The sequence below is a fragment of the Tigriopus californicus genome, chromosome 1, assembly GCF_007210705.1.
Source record: "Tigriopus californicus strain San Diego chromosome 1, Tcal_SD_v2.1, whole genome shotgun sequence".
NCBI classification, from domain to species: domain Eukaryota; kingdom Metazoa; phylum Arthropoda; class Copepoda; order Harpacticoida; family Harpacticidae; genus Tigriopus; species Tigriopus californicus.
This window is the reverse complement of record NC_081440.1, coordinates 4,015,380-4,033,707: the sequence shown is the minus strand read 5'-3', so window position 1 is coordinate 4,033,707 and position 18,328 is coordinate 4,015,380. Positions and strand designations below refer to the sequence as shown.

Sequence of the window (18,328 nt, the reverse complement as noted above, 5' to 3'; positions counted from 1 at the left end):
CTACATAACTTTGAACATGTCTACTGAGTTCCCTAAACATAGTTTTGGGTAGAGCCACTCAAACTTGGCTGAGTTCATCTATTTAAAAAGACCTTGTGGTCGCATGAAGTGCTTATTTGGAATAAGATGAGTGGTTTAGGAGATAGGATATTTTTGCTTCCGTTTGCAGTCCATATCTCTAGAAGTCTGTGGATTACTTTATGGCTAATCAATGTAACAATGATACCCTACCAGACTTTGCAATAAGTGAGAACGCTACCATCTTAAACTACACCTCAAGAGGACTTTATTTCAAGGAATTACTACTACGGTTGACAAATTTTGGACTTCCTTGCAATCGAAGAGGTATTTTCTATGCAATTTATTGGCCAATTAACTGCATTCCTATTCCCTTGTCCATTGCATTGCAAGTCAACTAGATATTCAGAGGCAAATATTTGTCAATTTATTATAACGCAAATGCATTTTGATTTTGACTACACCACGTGCGCTCTTCGATGGACAAAATCATTAATATTATTCATGACTAGGGACGGGCAAATTGTGCAAAAGGAATTTTGTCACTAAAGACCACTTTTATACACACTTGCTCTTTTCACCTTTATTTGCACCTTCTTACTTTTATTTTGCAGCTTTTTTGCACATTTGGCCGAAACTGTTGTTTTGGTAAAAATTAGAACCTTCTTGGCGTTAGAATTGGTTCCAAAATAAAGAAATGAAAAGATTAATTTTGATCAATTGACGTCAATCATTAAATTGTTGAGAAGCAAGGGAAATCAGAAATGAAAGGAGCAGGTTTCAAGTCCAAAGAGACAAGCTAAGCAGGGCGCTAAGATGGTTATGCAGCCCCCAAAAAGCTACTTACGTGCCTGCTTTCCCTAAATTATCTTCTTTTTGAGGAAGAAAAATCTCAACTTTTCTTCAGTTAGATCATTGTAGGAAATAGATCAATATTGCAAATCTACTGTTGGCAAAAGAGGAAAAATAAGCCATGGGAAGCATTCCTTCACCTAATTTAAAAAGTTGTGTCAATTTGGTCCAAAATTGAGTTAAAATTGACGTTTTTATGAAAGTTCTTTTCAAATTCGTACTACTTTAAGGAAAACATTTGAACATCCCTTCTTTTTTTTAATTTTATTTGCACCTATTACCACACTTTGTGGCCTTTTTGCACCGTTTAGGCTTTTTATGCACCTTTTTGTCTCCAAAAGGCTTTGCTATTTTACTCATTTTATCCGACTCTATTCATGACTTTATTTTTGTGTTGGAACATCTATACATTTTTCAACAACAGGCGAAGCTCTCAATTAAATGAAAGACTTCAAGTGAATATCCCTGAGTTCAAATTTGCGTCATGTAACGATTCCATTTTGCTTTGTTATAAAATCCTGAGTTTCCATTTAGGAAGACGCTTAAAGAAGAGAATTTTCCGAAGTAAATATCTGAAATTTGCCAATGTTTTTTTTAGTTGTAGTAAGTTTCCCGTCAAACGAGAAAAAAAACTTTGCAGTCACAAAATCCCTCGCCAGAAAAACAAAGGGGAATACTTTTTTCGTTCACCCAGCCAAAAAGATGTCATATTTTGTTTTTCATTGTTAACATCTTGTCACAATATTATCAAAAGTACCAAGTGTAATTAGAATCGCAATCAAATTCGAATGGAAAGGTCAATTTCTTACGGTTTCAATCTTCATTATATGCTTACTAAAATGTATAATCTAAAAAAATGTCGACATCTGTCACGGTTTTTGGGGCTACATAAGTTTGAGAGATTGAAATAGAACGGCAAATCTGATTGTTTTCAAGGGAACATCGGTATGACGGATTATGTTCCCCAATTCAAAAAAAGATTGCAGACAAAAGTAGAGACATGATCCTCATCCTCATTCTAGAGTGGGTCCACATTCCTGGCTTCGATCATTGCAGACATTATATCAGTTTTATAATTTGAATGGAAAGCTTAAGGACGATTTTCCTTCTTTCATCATGGGGGAAAAAGTTGACATCAAAAGCCTCCTTCTTACTCACCCGTAAATTGGAAGGAAGTGCAAAGCAAACTTATATCTGACGTACAATACATACTACACCAACAGCAAATCGTTTCCATCTTATCCTATACACAACGAGCCAACTCAAACCTCAGAGCTTGGATTGTTGAGAAACTTGAAAGAGGGTATTAGGGTCTCCAACAACTTTTCTACCGACTCGGAGAGAGAAAAAAGCGACAATGGTGCACGTAGAGAGGTTATAATTCGGGAAAGAAAAAATAATCCGCACAAAATATGTTTTCCCTCGAGAGGCAAAGCGAAGTCCTAAGTTTTTTTTCAAGTCTCCGTCAATAGCATCCAACCATTCTGCAACTCAGTCTCATAGTGAATCTTTTGTTTTCCTTTCTACAGTTGGGTGCAGAGGAGCCCATCAGTATTGGTGGACTCTATCACTGCATTGTTGTTGTCCTCTCTCGAGCGTTGTTCCACAGCCTCGGCGGCCTCGTGGCTCATGTGTCCTGTCTCCACTCCGTCATTGGGAAAGCCTTGGAGATTGCTCAAACTCCCATTGGACTTGATTGTCTCCTTCATCTCGGAATTATTCTGCCCATTGTGGATGACACTCAAATGAGACAGAAGAGGCAGAGCAACAGGATCTCGAGGAGCGGAGGCCGTTGGGCCCAAAGGAATGTGGCCATTGTTCGTCTCCAATTGTTCTAATGAGGCGACCGAAAGGTTCGAAGGTGTGGCTCCGTGTTTGACCAACTTGCCACGCTTTCCATAACGCTTCAAGTTGCTGCTGTTCCTTCGATCCGCGCGCAGAGTGGTCAGCTCGTACTGAAGGGCGGGACGACCTCGAGATCCACCCATGACCTTGTGGCAGCAATCGGGCAGGAACTGATGGAATGCACGTCGAAAGTTGTCGGATAGGAAAGCATACAGTATGGGATTGACGCAACTGAAAGAGACGAAAGGCACGAATGAGTGATTCTGTATTGGATTCTCCTGTCGAGCCTTCCTTTGATTACCAATTCTGTCAGGGAACACCTCTGAGATATTTATTAATCAAATTGACGGCAGCTCCCGGAAAGTTGAGAGAAGTCAGATAGGATTCTTGGAATTTGACTACTTTGGTGGAATAGGCTGAAGCTAGTAAAGCTTAAAGCTTAAATTTTAAACGTGGAGTATCAAAACTTTGTCTAAAGTATTGCTGGTGTCTTCTCCAGTGCATGCAAGTTACGACTTGTGTATGGTGAGCCTCTGATGAATCTTGAGACGAGGACGCACGTGACTTCTGAACCTCGTCTAAACGAATGGATGGTGCATAATCTGAGCCTCATGCTGAGCTGTTTCGTTGACCAATCTTATCCAAGTCCACTCAGCCAAAAGTACTGTACTAACAAAGCAGGATTGCGGTCGGCTGCTATCTAGCAAACAACTTGGCCTTGTTGCATTTTATAGGGACGGATATGAGATGTTTCTCAAGAGAGATGCACTGTAACAATCAAACCTTGGACTTATCCATTCTAGGGATGCATAATTGGTAATGATTCCCTGTTTTGAGACAAATGACAATCTCGCCTAGCGTTGCCGGGGGTTACAAGAAATAATTGGTAAAAAAGAGGATGCGTTTTACTTTAGGCTCATCTGTTCTTCTACTTCAGTGACTCAGCTTCTGTTAGGAAAAGGTACACCTCCATTTGTGGGGTTTGCTCATCCTTTCAATCAATAGTACACAGATCGGGGGAAAAGGTTTTCGTTACAAGGATCTTGGTATTATTCAATCATGACTTAGTTGCTAGACAACGTAAGGCAATGAACCATAGAGGGTGCAACCGTCCTCACAAATAGTTATGGTTTTAGCCATTCCCCATTAACAGAACGACATTTTGCAGGGCCCGTATTCTCAATTCGCACTTGAAGCAGGACTTTAACTTCAATCCGAAGCGCCAAAGTTGGACTTGATGAAGATTAGTCTTAAAACCATAGTCTCAAAGATTTTCAAGTTATGATTGGCCGAGCTGAACTTGGTGCATGCATTTTGACCCAAGCGGGAACAAATGCCTCATTTTCATACAGGATGGCCATATTCAGGTACAAGCATAAACTTGAAAAACAATCGAACAAATCGGTTTGAGCCTACATGTCTTCTTGTATGTTAACTTGAATCGTGTTAGAGTTCCCTGTGAGTTCAACTTCTTGTTTAACTCAACTTTCATTCACATTAGAGCTTCTTATAACGTCATTCCCAATTCCCAAGACTGGTCCGATCAATCTTTGAAGATTGCACTCGGCAGTAGAGTTAAGGGTGACTAGGAATACGGCTCGTCCAAGTTCGCACTCGCAAGTTGGACTTTGAGTCGAGAGTACCGCTTTACCAAGTCTGCACTTGAACTTAAAACTCAAAAGCTGAAGTTCGAATCAAGAATGCCACTTTTTCTGTAAGCTGCATTTGAAGTAGGTATTTCTGCTTGAAGCAGGACTTCAAGACCCAAGTAGGAATTGAGAATACCGGTTCCGGGACGGGAGAGTAAAAATATTGTAATACATAGGGCTCATAAAAGGTGAAAAATCAAAGAAACGAAAGAAATTATCCAATGACAGTCTAATTGCAACCTACATTTTGGCTGAAGTTTGACGCAACCGGTCTTATAAGTCAGAATGCTTAGCAGATTTCTGGCAATATGGTGGCACTTAAAAGGTAAGAAAAGATAACGAGGGATAAAAATCCAAACAGTGCTTGCAAAAAACCTAAATTACTAGTCCCCTCACTTGTTGGACAACATGGAGAGATAATCGTGTTAACTTGTTTTTTCTTCTGACCAAGGCAAAACAATATCTGAATCCTTGTTTTAGAAGTCCAAAATTTAGCAACTCACATTTTGGTCAGTTTAATCCATGGAATTTCAATATTTTATCAATCTTTAGAAAAATACATTTTCTCATTTGTAAAATTTGAACAAACGATATTACTTCATTGGTTTTGAGACAACTCAAATTGTAATAAGATGAAGGTCATATTATATGGTCTAACTAAGGGGTGCAAATGCTCCCCAGATGGAATGAAGTGGGTTTGGAAATTAAACCTAAAAATACATATTCACATGAAAATATATTGTTCACATGCTTTTCAATTCCAGGAAATTCTTAGGAAGTGGAAAGTACCACTAGAGAAAGTATTTGATATTATGCCAAATGGCATCCGTTTTTGCTAGGTTAGGCAATACAACAAAAAAAATGAGTGCGCTACCAAACACTTTTGAACCTTCAGTGACATTTCATTATTTGTCTCAATTTTTACTAGCTGGTACTACGGTTCATTTCAATCATTCTTTGGGTTGTGGATGGGTTATCATCATAGATTTTTCGTATTATCACAAGTACCTACTCATAATGATAATAGCAACAACAACACAAGCAGCCTGTTCAGGTTTGATTATTTCCTGCGACATTTGATGAATAATCCAATGCATAGTTTGCTTTTATCGTTGATGTTCCTACCTGTTGACATAAGCCAAGATATGAGCAAATATCTGGAATATGATCCGAGGGAAATCCTCGGGTCCTTTTGTCTGATAAACCTTAAGAGCCTTCATCAGCAGAACAAATTGAATAGGAGCCCAACACACTGCAAACACGACAATCACCACCAAAACCAATTTGGTCACCCTCCGCTTGTTCCTCAGGGAGTCCTGTGAGATTTGATGCCCAACAGGGTGCCACAGTCGGCTCAACATCTTCAGGTACATGAGGATAATCAAGGTCAGTGGAATGGCATAACCCGAGATGAAGAAGGCCACATGGAACCCGGAGCTCGAGTATTTCCCGTCTTCGAATCGACACCATTGCTCTCCCTTTAAGCCGTCGCTCAGGGTGATGACACTGATATTTCCCGTTCCCGTTCGATTGGCCGGAGCAGGTCGTTTATCCTGAAGGTGATGCGTGAACCAAATTGGAATCGACGTAATTCCTATAAGGGTCCACAGGATCACCAAGGCCAAAGCAGAATTTCGAACCGTACGGTAGGGCAAAGAGGCCACCTGAAATCACGAGGAGATGAAATCTGTCAAGAGAAGTAATAATCCTTCGTTGCTGACTAGTTCTTTCACCGAGTTCGAAGAAATGCATTCACTCAGAGGAAGGTCGCAGGTGCCCTTGACACAAACCCAGAGTGTGATGGATCTGATTCAAGATAACTGAGAGAGCCCTAGAAAGATGATGAATGGCAAAACGGGTCCACAGTTACCATGGATCTTTCTTGACACACTTGGATTTCCTCCAGTCAAGGAGCGAAGCTACCGCGTATCACTCAAAGACCTCAAGGAAGTAAGCGGTAATATTCGTATGGATAACCCCAGGGACGAGACCTTATTTGTGCTCCCCTGCACTCGGTACTTCCAGGCCTAAACTGGCGTAACATGTAGATTCCCATGTGGGGATCCCTAGTCCCCTGGGATAATCCCCAGTCAAGTTGGAACAAAATGAATTGAAGTCAATTGCCAACCGCAAAATGTGTGAGGACAACAAAGCAAGAATGTGTGCACTTTAAAACAGTTCGAAATTCATAGTGCCATCTTTGCATTTTGCAAAACAAACGCACGCTAGAAGCCCAATTCAGATTAAGGGCCCGTAAAAGATTACAGTTTGTCAACAATATGAGCTTCTATTTTCGCAAAAGCACCACATACAGGGTTTGAAGTAAGACATAAAACATCAATTCAGGCACTGGCTTTGGCTTTCATTTTCAGTGGTTATGAATACGTAAATATTCATGTTTTTTTGTATACTTTTTTAATGACTAACTGGTATAAAACTGAAAGTACATATACATGTGTTAATTCAGTGAATACCGTCTGGATCATTTGTTCGTCTGGAACGAGTCGACAATTAACGAGGGCCTGATCCGTATTCGAGCAAGGTTCTAATGCCTCTTCTTCACTACCCAATAATTGGTCTGTCCGTAATTAAAAGCTCTCCGTGACTTCTCAGTAATTGAAGCAACCCCGCTACAAAATGCTCTGTTTTATGGCAGAATGTTCGAGCAGAGTACCAAGTCCCGTTTGTTCCTTCCGACGTTTCAAACCTTACCGGAAAGACCACGGCGAGAAATCGATCAAAGGACATGAGGATCAATGTGTAAATGCTGACGTAGGAGGTCACGTAGATCAGATATTGAACAGCTTGGCACCAAGTCAAGCCAAAAGGCCAGTGGTTCAGTACGTAATCCGTGGCGGTAAAGGGAACACAAAGTACTATGAACAACAGATCGGCCATGGCCAGATTGAGGATCAGGACGTTGGTGGTATTCCTCATTTGTTGGTTGGTCGCCACCACAATCATCACCAAAGCATTGCCAATGATCCCTGAAAAGGATTTAGATTCATTTATAAGGGTGTAATTGGTGGAGAGTAAACAAAATAATGGATACGGTCACACTGACACAACTCCTTTCAATTAAAAGTTTTGGAACATCTATCTCGACCGTGTCTGACGGTGAGATTTCAGCAAGCATCACTTCCCCAAATTACAAACTTCATTTTCGGGTTTGACGCAAATGTACATGTAGAAGCTACTTTTTGGATCTCGTCCTGCCTTGGGCGAGATAAGGGAACGTGAAATAGGTTTTGCACTTCTACAAAAAGATGACCGAAGAAGTATGTTGAAGGATGATCAAGTGGCTCTCTAGCTAAGAAAATAAAGCTTTTGGAACCGGATCAACATAACTTGCTCTCTGTCGGAGAGTCTTCATGACCTGAAAGATTGTCCTTAGAATCAAAAAAGTTTTCCCTCTATTTGTTACACCAGACTCAAGGAAGTGGAGACAAAGTTTCCTTCAAAGGGAAAAGTATCCCAAATGGAAATGCGATTATTTTCTCCGTTCCTTCTCTATGCAGTTTTTCGTGCCCCATTCCTATGATTTTAAGTTGCTGCAAACTTTGAAATATGGAGAAGATCCGAAAATACCTATTCGGATTTTTTTGCTCAACTGCATTTCTTTTCGTGACAATATCACAAATGGAAACAATCTTGACGGGCTTCAACGCCCAATTGTGATCAAGAGCGCTTGATCTCAACTCTCTTGACATTCTTAGATCGCTCTAGGGATTCTTGACCTGACAAGAAAAAGTGAGTCAAGTACATATCTCTTCCAATTTCCTGTTGCGCATGATCCCACAATCGAATGTGGAGCAAGGTCATAGTAGTCGAGACAGAAATATCGCTTCACCGGATTTTGTCTATAGGAAACTCGACGCCGGATGTCTCTTTCCTTTACCCTAACAATGAAAGTGCATAGTGATATAAGATGCATTTTGGTCAAAAAGTGAATATGTGATTAAGTTTTATAAATCCAGAAGAAGAAAATCAATCTGTTCGTTAATTTGAGCTCTGGCGATAGATATTAACAAAGTGAAAAATTTGAAATCGAAGCGGGTTTGTCCATTTTCGGTAGAAGGGCGGGGTACTTCTTTTTGCACAACCTTGAAACAGTTTTGAAGGTTGTTATGGTTTAATCAAAATGCAACGAGGATTGATCTCATGTTTGGTATGCAGATATATGCCTTTCGACTCGGACTCCGAGTTTCCGTCCATTGCAAGTCCATGGCTCCCAAGGATGATAATAATGCTAATAATAGTAATGATGAGGATGGTGATGAGCGATTGGTATGTCCTCCTTGCTCTTTGGTTCATTGTAAGTATCGTTGCATTGGCCTCTTGATGTGGATCGTGTGCTAATCTCTCGGAAGCAATGATTTTCCCTCCTCTCCCATTTTCCTTTGCTTGGTAATCGTCTCTTGGGCTCGTTTCGGGAAAGGCCCGGAAATGGTATTTGTGTGCGTGCAGTACGTGCGGCTGGTTGGTTGGTTGGTTGGTTGGTTGGAGGGAAAGAGGGGGAATGATCTTGAAACGCTCCATCGTAGAGTCTTGATGGCTATTGTGGGATTTCCCAAGTCTCCTGATCCGTGCCCCATATCAATTTATTCACCTATGATCACTTTGCTTGAATTCCTACCTACCTAGGTATATACAACAGGTACTCGTATATTCGTCAAATGTGGGCCAGGTGCAAAATGCCTTGGTTATTCAACAGGTACTATTTGTAGCTTTATTGCTTTACTCGCAATAATATTTTTTCTCTTTTGTGGATATCTTGAGTATTGCGAAACTAAGGGAACGCCTCTAGTTTTGAGGTGACTTAACTTGTTGAAATGTGTGACGAGGTTTTATATGAATTTTTTTGTGGGATGCAAACAATTGGGACATTGAAGGTGGAAAAGGACATAACGTCATTATCACATTTTGAGAGGTCACTCGTACTGTTGAGGCTTAATATGATTAGGGTTTCACTTCTTTTATCCATGAAAGGAATGGTTCATGTACGATTGTATTTTTGGAACAAATTTTAAACCTCAGGAAGTACAGGCAACAAAATATGGTTTACTCAGACTCATGTCTAAGTAGGCAGAAAGATCTTAAGGACTCGAATGCAAAAACATTCAACAATTATGTAAATTCTCATGATAACAAATTAAGATTTTTCTACTAGCTTCGGTTGATACATTTTCTTTTAAGCACTTTTAACATCCGCGGGAATGATCCAGCCATCTCATCAACCATACTCTTTTCAAAATGGGAGTTTCAAAACATAGCGTCACATTGGTTCTTTATTTGTGATTGAGATTGAGTGCCAAGTTTTCCTCGAGGAAAATCGGGGAAGGGAATCGAACCTGGAACCGACAGGAAATGCGCTCTCTTTTTCATCACATTTCCATTTTTTCCACCCTTGCTTCTTCTTTTCATATCATTTTTTAATGCATCACCCAGAAAGTAATGAAAGGGTCGCACATTAGAAGCACTTTGCTAATTAAAGAGAGGCCATCCGCGTAGATCAAAATCTCTCTCATTAAACGAACAAATCTTTGAGAAAAGACATTCCGAGAACATACCTGATTCTAGATTGTATATCATGACGTTTTATGGAAATTGCCCTTTTTGACAAAAAGACCAGGTCGCTTACCCACTACGACGATGATTCCGAATACCAATGGAACCAAAACGGTCGTGAGGATAGTGATCATATTGTGAGAGGACATCGCTCCGCTCTCCAAATTTGGTTTGGAATCGTTGCTGAGAACGATTTCCAATTCATCGTCTATGATCACGAGGGCGCTCTCATTCATCCAGGATTGGTCTGGGAGGAGTCCTTCTTGTTGTTGAAGGTCGGCGAGAGCATTACTCATGGTCCTTGATTGATTAGTAACCTTCTCTTGAACTGAAAGAGAAAATACATGAAAGCATTCTCGTGCTCTTCTCGGAATAGCTCGAATGACCATAATCCTAAGTCAAACTCAGTTGGCCACACAAATCCAGCAATCCATCCATCCATATGCCATCCATTGACTCGGGGACGACCACGCCATTATCCGTTTCAAATCCGTTCTTCACTCTCTGATGAGTGTATGTAGGTATTTAGTTCTAACCCACAGGGTTTTGTTTTGAGACCATCCAGAGTCAAAGGAATTGGCCAGTCATGTTGTCTTAAACCCCCGAAGAGCCGCCTTCAAATGAAAGCAAACCCTTCCCGCTCATCTCACATTTGCGACCAAGGTCAGGGTTGGTGCTCTTTCTTTGCTCAAATATTGAAGCAAGTTAGAACAAGCAAAGGAAATTTGATGGCATAATGCTTTTTCTTTGACATTTTGCGAATTTGTCCATTCTTGGCAATGGGAAAGAAATGTCACAAGCGTGGGTTTTGTTCAATGTTGCCTTGAGCCATTTTGTTCCAGAAACTCGATTTAGTACTTCGAGTCCGTGACATGCGCATGGGAACACAAAAATACATGCATGAACAAGTCTTGATACTAGGTAGTCATATACAGTATACATAATCAAAGCATAGCTGTCACGAAAAGAGACCTCTTTTCCGATTAACCTGTTCTTGCCAAATGTCAAGACCAAAAAGAGGCCATCAAATATTTCTGACAAACCTGGCAACAGGTACAACTCAGATGTTATTACTTGTCAGTATCAGTTTTTAGTGCTTCCCAGAACGATATTGATATGATGCATATCTGGAAACAATCATGCATATCCTATGTTGAGAAATTCAATTTCACTTTGCAAAATCAGCTTATTCACAATTGACATAAGCAATGGTGCTTTCATGATCAAAATAACTTTTGTAAAAAAAGCCAATTTACTTATTTACCACTATTTTTAAAATTTGAAATTGGGGTCTAGTATCTAATAAAAGTCATTCTTAATAGGTCAAAAAAAGTTTGACCGACGTGGCAGGTTTTACATGCCTCCGAGCTTTTTGTAGGATCTGGCGTGAGTCCCGATTTAGTTTTGAGAAGAAAACAGCTTAAATGTTTAGGAACAGGACAGTAGATTCTCATAGACTTCAAACCCAGAGGTCTGAAACAAATTAGAATTTACCTTCAGGAACCACGCCAGATTTCGGAAGGCAGAGCTTCCCACAAATCCAATTGGTTTAGTTGGTTGTTGGCCCATCCAATTTGAATCCTCCTGAGGGGATTTGAATTTGGATACCCCTCGAAAGGAATTACTGTAGAGTCTGAATTCCAACGAGAAATCTCCTTCCCGTTTGATGTGAAAGCTCCAATTTTGAATCCCCCTTGATCGTGGAAAGTCAATCCCAATCCCAAATAACATGTCACTTGGTTGCTCCTGGAATTTGCCTTAATAAATGGCACATGCAGAAGTTGGGTCGAGGAATGTTGAACTTCCCCACAACTTTGGCACACACTCCTAAGTTTGAAAAACGAATTTTGATAAAAGTTACTTTTGAACAGCACATCCACGTGTTTTGAATTGAGACTATTTCGACCTGTCTTCACTTTTTTCCAACCTCTCTCCAATTGAGGCCTATTTCCACATTCTTGGAACATATGGAAAAATGTCTAAAGCGGGACCGCTTGGCTCTCCGCATGGTTGGCTTTTTTCTTGCCAAGTCAGTGTTATCTTGGAGGTGTTGGTTAATACTGGATCAGGCAAAATGGTAAAATGGCAAAAGGCCTCCCTGCTCTCTGAATGAAGGTTGAATGGCAGGGATTCTCGGCTTAAAGAGCCCCTATAGCCTAAAGTATTGGTCCCAATATGATTTGCCAAAAGGGGATATTGTGTTGGCATCGAATGTTGCAAATATCTAATACGAAGCAAAAACACGGCCAGAGCGAAAATTCGATTTCACACGTCTGTTCTTACATTCTTGAGCGCAAGAATGGTTCCTCACTCGTACCATTTTGACATGTTTTATGTGCTAAAGACTCGTTTTTCAAATATGTACTGATCTGTAGATTCCTTGAGAACACCCCATGTATTGTCCAGGCAACCAAGTGGTCGACCGTTCACCATCCACTCAATTCTAGATATCCATGATTGATTATTTTTTAGATAAATGTCAAACTAATCTCAAGATATTTATACATATTTGGTTGCCCTTTGGCCCTTTTTTTACTCATGCTTCAAAAGCACACCTCCGAACTAAGTCCATCAACCTATCTGACATTGGAGTTCAATCGTGCGCAAAATCTGAAATGATCATGGGTGCGTGTCCATTTATTCATTCGAAGCAAAGAACGTTGAAAGCGTTTTGTTCGCGGTCAAATTCAATTACAGTGGTTTTGGCATTGAAGAGCAAGTTCCATCCAGCAATGCTCTTTTCCTCAGTTCAAGGTGTACAGCTACCCACAACTTATTGGCCTTTCTTTTTGCATCAGCTGATCGGCAGACATATGATGCAATTGAAATTACAGTCATGTGATTTTGATTTTTGATTCAAAATTTGATCTGCGGCTGTCTTGGCTTCAATATTACAGAGTCAGATGTCAGGTAGCCTATTGCTCAGCCCATTTGAGAATGAAGAGCTTTTAAGCAACAGTTGCCTGATTTCTCATTGCCATTTTTGGGGGGGAGGTCACTGGCATAACTTTCAATGCAATGAAGTTAATAAAAGCCAAAATACTACTATAAATGCTAGTAATGAAAAACTAGTGATAACGTTATTTCGTTCCCCTGCTTCAATGTTCTAAGATAGCAAACGCTCTACAAGTAACCTACAATTGCCAATCTCACTCTCTTTAAATGAATATCTCTAATCAAACTTAAATGAATCCATAACAAAGAAAAAAAATTCACCCCCTTCCACCCGCTGAGATGTTCATTGGCTTGTCATTATCAAAAGAGCTTGAGATGATAAATCAGTTCCCTATTTATGAAAATAAGAATATCGTAAAACATAGCAAACATTACTTCATGTTCAAGTGTCAAAAGCTTCAGACGCCAAGAGCTCCAAACGTGTTGTTTCATGAATGAGAAGGGCCTACTTGTTTCAGGGTGGCCAATATTAGTGTGGGTTTTCCAACACCAGGTTGACCTAAGTAAGCGTGACAAATGTGGTTAGATTTTGCCAACCCATCCCGAGACACGTCTTTTCTCCCAAAATAGCACACTTGGGGTCTGTGCAACTCACTGTTGAGCAACGACAGGCCATTTGTCTAATGGTAAAGGCTGTGGCGGTTGTAACCCCGGGAGAGCTAAGCCTTCCAACAGCAGGACCGAACGACCAGACATATCAAGACGTTGGTTACACATGTTAAAGGTAATTAATTAGAGGTGAGCAACTTTGTCCCAACAGCAACTCTCCTGGTCAGACAAGTGATTCTAAGATGACCTGATCGCTCCATGAAGGCACTCGACGACAGGCACTGAAGTTGGAACTCATTTTGAGTTGGATAACTCAAAAAGTTTCTTTTTAGTAAGTTGTCAAAATGAGATGCTTGTCGTTATTTGTTTTATTTAGGTTTGGATCTGTTTCGAAAGTAAACTTGAGGACTAGATGAAAAAGTGGATAAGGGGTGTTCCAGGATTTTTTCTTCGTTTTGTTTGCAGGCTTTGCCAAAGCGAGCTTACGGCCAATATATACATATAGTATATAGTTATTATTTTCGGCTCTAATTTGTCATCGCTTCTCTCAACTCATTATCTTCAGCTCTCTGAATACGCTGATATGTATAAATGTAAAACCGCCAATCCATTAATCTAACGATCAGAGCGTGCACTAGAAATTGCTGAAACAGAAGCAGGTAAAAAAATTCGGAAGAACACCCCGTCGATTGAATTACCTTGGGAACTGAACTAATAGGATCCCATTAAATCTGATGTATAAATCATTCCATTGTCTTCAGTACAGTAGTAGCTGTTTTCATGGAGTCTTTGTTCTTTGGCGCCGTAACCCCGTGTAAAGGATATTCCCCCAATGGGAACTTGATGAGACTTCTATTCAGCCCAACAGACGAGCTACTGACTCAACTTGATTAATGAGAGGTAAGATCCAACCGTATGAGGAACTTGGAATCGCATGCAGAACTTCGAACTTGGAACGAACCCATGGAACGCATTAGGGAATATGGTCCCAAATTCGATGGGCTCGTTTCGACAAAGGGGGATTTTCCTTCTACCCAATACAGGAGCATCGTCACTCTAAGGAATTGAAAGGATATTTTAACGTTTCTTTTTTAAAGCTTCCACGTGCTTGAAAAAAAAATTGAACATTTCGGAGAGGAAAAAATATTGGACATGTTCCTGCATATAAATAGCTGTTCGCTTAAAAATAGCATTTTTGTGTCTGGTCTGGATGTTGTCCAATGACATTTGTTTTTGTGCTTGTTTTCTTTCCTAATTTAAGAATCTTGAGGTTGTTAGCAACACGTCACTCAATTTGCAACAAAGCTTAAAAACTAGGGCATAATTTAATGGGATAAAAGGCCAGGGTTCCGAAACTCGAACTCAGTACAAGCGAAGCTTCTGTCTTGGCACTTAAATTGAATTTGAATAAAGACGAAAATAATGGCCGGGAATTTTTCCAAGAGAGCTGCGTGTTCCTTTCTCCTCATATATTTTCATTCCAATCCATTTCGAAGCCAGAATGGCTCCACTTTCAATTCAGAAAGTCAATGATGGAGTGATCGTGTCATGGGGATGACACGGGAGCTTAAAAAGTATTCTTTATGTGGAATAAAAATCCCAAAATGTTGGTATGAACATCAAAAAGGCTGTTTTTCACTTGAGATCTCGACAACTTTAAATTGGGTCTTGAAATCCAATCATTATGCAAATTGAGTGACTTAAGTTCTAATATGCCTCGAAATGAAAATAAAGTTTCTTTTATGTTGGGCTAAAATACCCCTTCGTGTGGCCAAAGCCCATTTCTGGGCTTAAATAGAACTTGCGTGGTTAAAATGAATGGGATGTTTTCTTTTCTGGTGAACCATTTGTTGATCCAGTTCATCGTTCGACAAGACTATTACCTTGAGGAAGTAATCCCTCTATACTACAAACGAAATTTTCTCGTTTTTCTGGTTCCATGCCTTGTTATAACTTACCCGAATGATAGTCAATGCGATTACGATGAGGACGATGATAATAACATGGGGAAAGGTGTCATTAGATTACCAAGGTCATTATTGTTTTCGGCCTTAAACCATCATCATATCAGGAACACTGCCGGCTGTGGATCCATAACTTGGGACCAAAACCATCACTTGGCACGTGCTCGCTCGCTCAAGAGTCAGTACTACTGAAAAAGTACCTATCTGGTGCCACGAGATCCCATTGAGCAAATACCACCTTACGTAGTGTACTCTGCTCTCTTTGAGTGAGTTGAGCGTCAATATTGGCTCCTTTTCGGTACCGCCCCCTCACTGTCCAAACGACCTTCTACATGACCTCGTGGTCGAGGATCGTGGAACTAACCACCACAGAGTGATTAAAAGATGTCCAACGGGCAAGAATGCTTACACTCTGTCTACTTAGTAGCACAAGGTGAGGAGCAACCGACGGGGAGTGAATCGTTCCCGTGTGCCACGAGCAACTGATCGCAGAGGAAGGAGGGAAGGAAGGCTGTTGTTGCAGTTCCCAAGTTCCATCCCCCCACACGTTCCTCACATCCTCGATCCTCGAGAGTCCATTTCGGGCCAACTGCTCCGGCGAAGAGGCAGAGAGTCATTTCTCTTCATAGCGCTTGGGATACACACACATACTTCACTTGTTCTCTCTTCTCAGTCTTTGGTTCCTGCCCTTTTGGCTGGGCCTTCGTTTTCGCCAAGGTTCAGAGGTTCTCAGATAACGGAGGAATTGTAATAACTGCACGCCGTTAGAATGGCTAAACCTCCTTAAGGGTAGTTTCGGGAACACGTTTGATTTACAACTTGTCGCTGGTAAAGTGATCCACTTGTGGCCAGTTGTGTACTTTTTGGGAGCTATTGGAAGGCAATGATTAGCGCGAGGATTATGGACTAAGAGTAGCATTTGGTTCAGATCATAATGGAAATAAAAAAGTGAGGACAGTGGACTAAGATAAGAGAGGTAAGCTTTTTTTCAAAGACCGAGCTTTTTATTGTAAAAGCTCACTTCGTACCTGAAAGGAGCAGAAGAGGAAAGGTTGGTGGAACTTAATGACAGGGAAAAGGTCATAGGATAGAATTTGACTTACAGCCTTTTCTTTGCAGAAAATTGTGATACTTAAACCACTCCAAAGTTATTAGGACATTTGTGGCCTATACTTCGACCTAAAATGTCCCGAAATGTACAGTTTCAATGTAATCTGAAATAGACTTGAAGATCCATATTCCATTGTCTGTTGTTTATAAGATGCATATTTAAGATACTTTTAAGTTTTAATCCAATCAGAAAACTTCATCAATGATTTGAAAGAACGTGAACAAGAACTTGAATTCCAAGTAAAAAGACTGTATTTGACAGAGTGTGCATAAACCATTTTGATCTTTGATATCTGAAAGCTACTGACGTTAGAAGAGAAACGAAAGGAAACTAGAAGAACGAAAAAAGAAATCGAACAAAGGCCAAACAAAACTATTTCATTTTTGATTGTCTCTCCGACCATTTCCGTCCCTCAATCTCTACCAAGAAAACAGTTTCTATTTTGCAATCCCAAATGTGTGAGGTGAAGATGGATGGATTGCAATCCCACGAGACAATCAAAGGCTGGAAGCAATTACCACCAATGCTTTTCATTCAAAGTCTCCGAAGCAATTCAATGGTCTTGCTATCTTTGTCGAAGGAATTCTTCCTAAATGACTGAAGGGAAATAGAGAAATGGGATTTTCTGGTGAAGACAGGTCAGTTCTCTTTTGATTTCCACTCAGGGGCTCTTCACCCAAAGGGCCTTGATCCTTTTACAATAGAGATCCAGTCGCCGGAGGCTACGCTCAAAGGCATTCAAGGCCCATTTCCGAAAGCATTATTTCAAAGTGTTTTCGAGATACAAAGGGCATTGATAGGAGAAACGACAAATGTACCTACCTACATTTTGGGTCTTTCTCGAGTTCATAGAAGATCATTTGCTTGCTTTGGTTTTCCTCCTTTTGGTGTCTTAAATATCGTTTAGATAGTTTGACACATGGAAGAAGCTTGCATATTAAGATATATACTTGAAATAACCTCGAATATTTTTCGAAACGATATTGAAATGCCACCATATAAGCTAAAAGTACTTGATCTAATAAGTGCAATTCGTCGACGAACTCGTTCCCTTTTGGTTTTCTACAAAAAAACCTCTCCCGATGTTTCCATTGCTACGTTAAAAGAAAAAAGTGTATTGTAATGCTGTTGTTTTCCGCTCTTATTGGATAGCTATGAGCTTAACACATGCGCTCAATAAACCACCCAACGACTGAAATAAAGTGGGGCAATATGATGCTGAGTTAGTATTTCGATCATGTTTTTGTTAAATTCTTCACAAACTCATTTCTGTCAAAAACCGGATATTGATATGGTACATGAGGCTTTCTTCAGATCAATTCCTTCTTGGTCCTTGAATTGCATAAAATGTGGTTAGCTTTGATCTTGGCTGCATGTTTAATCAACTTAATGGCACTAAAAGGTGGAAAATGAAGTGGTTATTCAAAAGACGACCCAAATTATCTATTTGAAGTTTAAATACCCCAATTTTTTTCTTTTTTTAATTTATGCATTGAGTTACTTGACAACATCGTAGTGTAAAGAATAATGACAATATGCCCAAAACGTTCGTCACTACATTTTTCCTGCTTCACCAATACAGGGTTAGGCGCACTTCATTTCTGTTAACTTGCCGTAAATTAGGCCTAATTTGCATCAATTTCAGGAAGAAAGACCCTTCTAAACCTTTCATGGAAGAGCATATCTTTTCAAATGTTTATTTTAAATAATTTAGTCTCTCTATGATAACAATCAATCTGCAGAGTGAAGTGAATACTACGGAGGTTTTGACACATTTTAGCTTTCCAATAGCAGTTACCCCATATTCACAATTGGGC

At 40.1% G+C, this 18,328-nt stretch overlaps 1 protein-coding gene across 2 annotated transcripts; it reads right to left on the bottom strand.

Moving 5' to 3' along the window:
• Window positions 1-2,231: 2,231 nt before the first annotated feature.
• LOC131885904 (allatostatin-A receptor-like) lies at window positions 2,232-15,878 on the bottom strand. Of its 2 annotated transcripts, XM_059234113.1 has the most exons (5): window positions 15,395-15,878; window positions 10,006-10,260; window positions 7,077-7,351; window positions 5,490-6,028; window positions 2,232-2,946 (listed from the first exon to the last, which is right to left on the bottom strand). In XM_059234113.1, exons 2-5 carry the CDS (start codon window positions 10,226-10,228, stop codon window positions 2,394-2,396), a joined length of 1,590 nt encoding a protein of 529 aa, XP_059090096.1. In that variant the 5' UTR covers window positions 10,229-10,260; window positions 15,395-15,878; the 3' UTR covers window positions 2,232-2,393. The 2 variants fall into 2 exon arrangements, with proteins under 2 accessions (XP_059090096.1, XP_059090087.1); XM_059234104.1 differs by lacking the exon at window positions 15,395-15,878 and having other exon boundaries at window positions 10,006-10,541.
• Between the last annotated feature and the right edge of the window lie 2,450 nt (window positions 15,879-18,328).

What these genes read in the sequence shown, in the direction of transcription:
- LOC131885904 (XM_059234104.1), bottom strand. Translation starts at nt 10,321, where the DNA reads ATGGTCATTCGAGCTATTCCGAGAAGAGCACGAGAATGCTTTCATGTA. An exon ending in TTCTCGCCGTGGTCTTTCCG is followed by an intron (nt 6,029 to 7,076) that starts GTAAGGTTTGAA and finishes TCGTGATTTCAG; the next exon opens with GTGGCCTCTTTGCCCTACCG. An exon ending in ATCTTGGCTTATGTCAACAG is followed by an intron (nt 2,947 to 5,489) that starts GTAGGAACATCA and finishes CGTCTCTTTCAG; the next exon opens with TTGCGTCAATCCCATACTGT.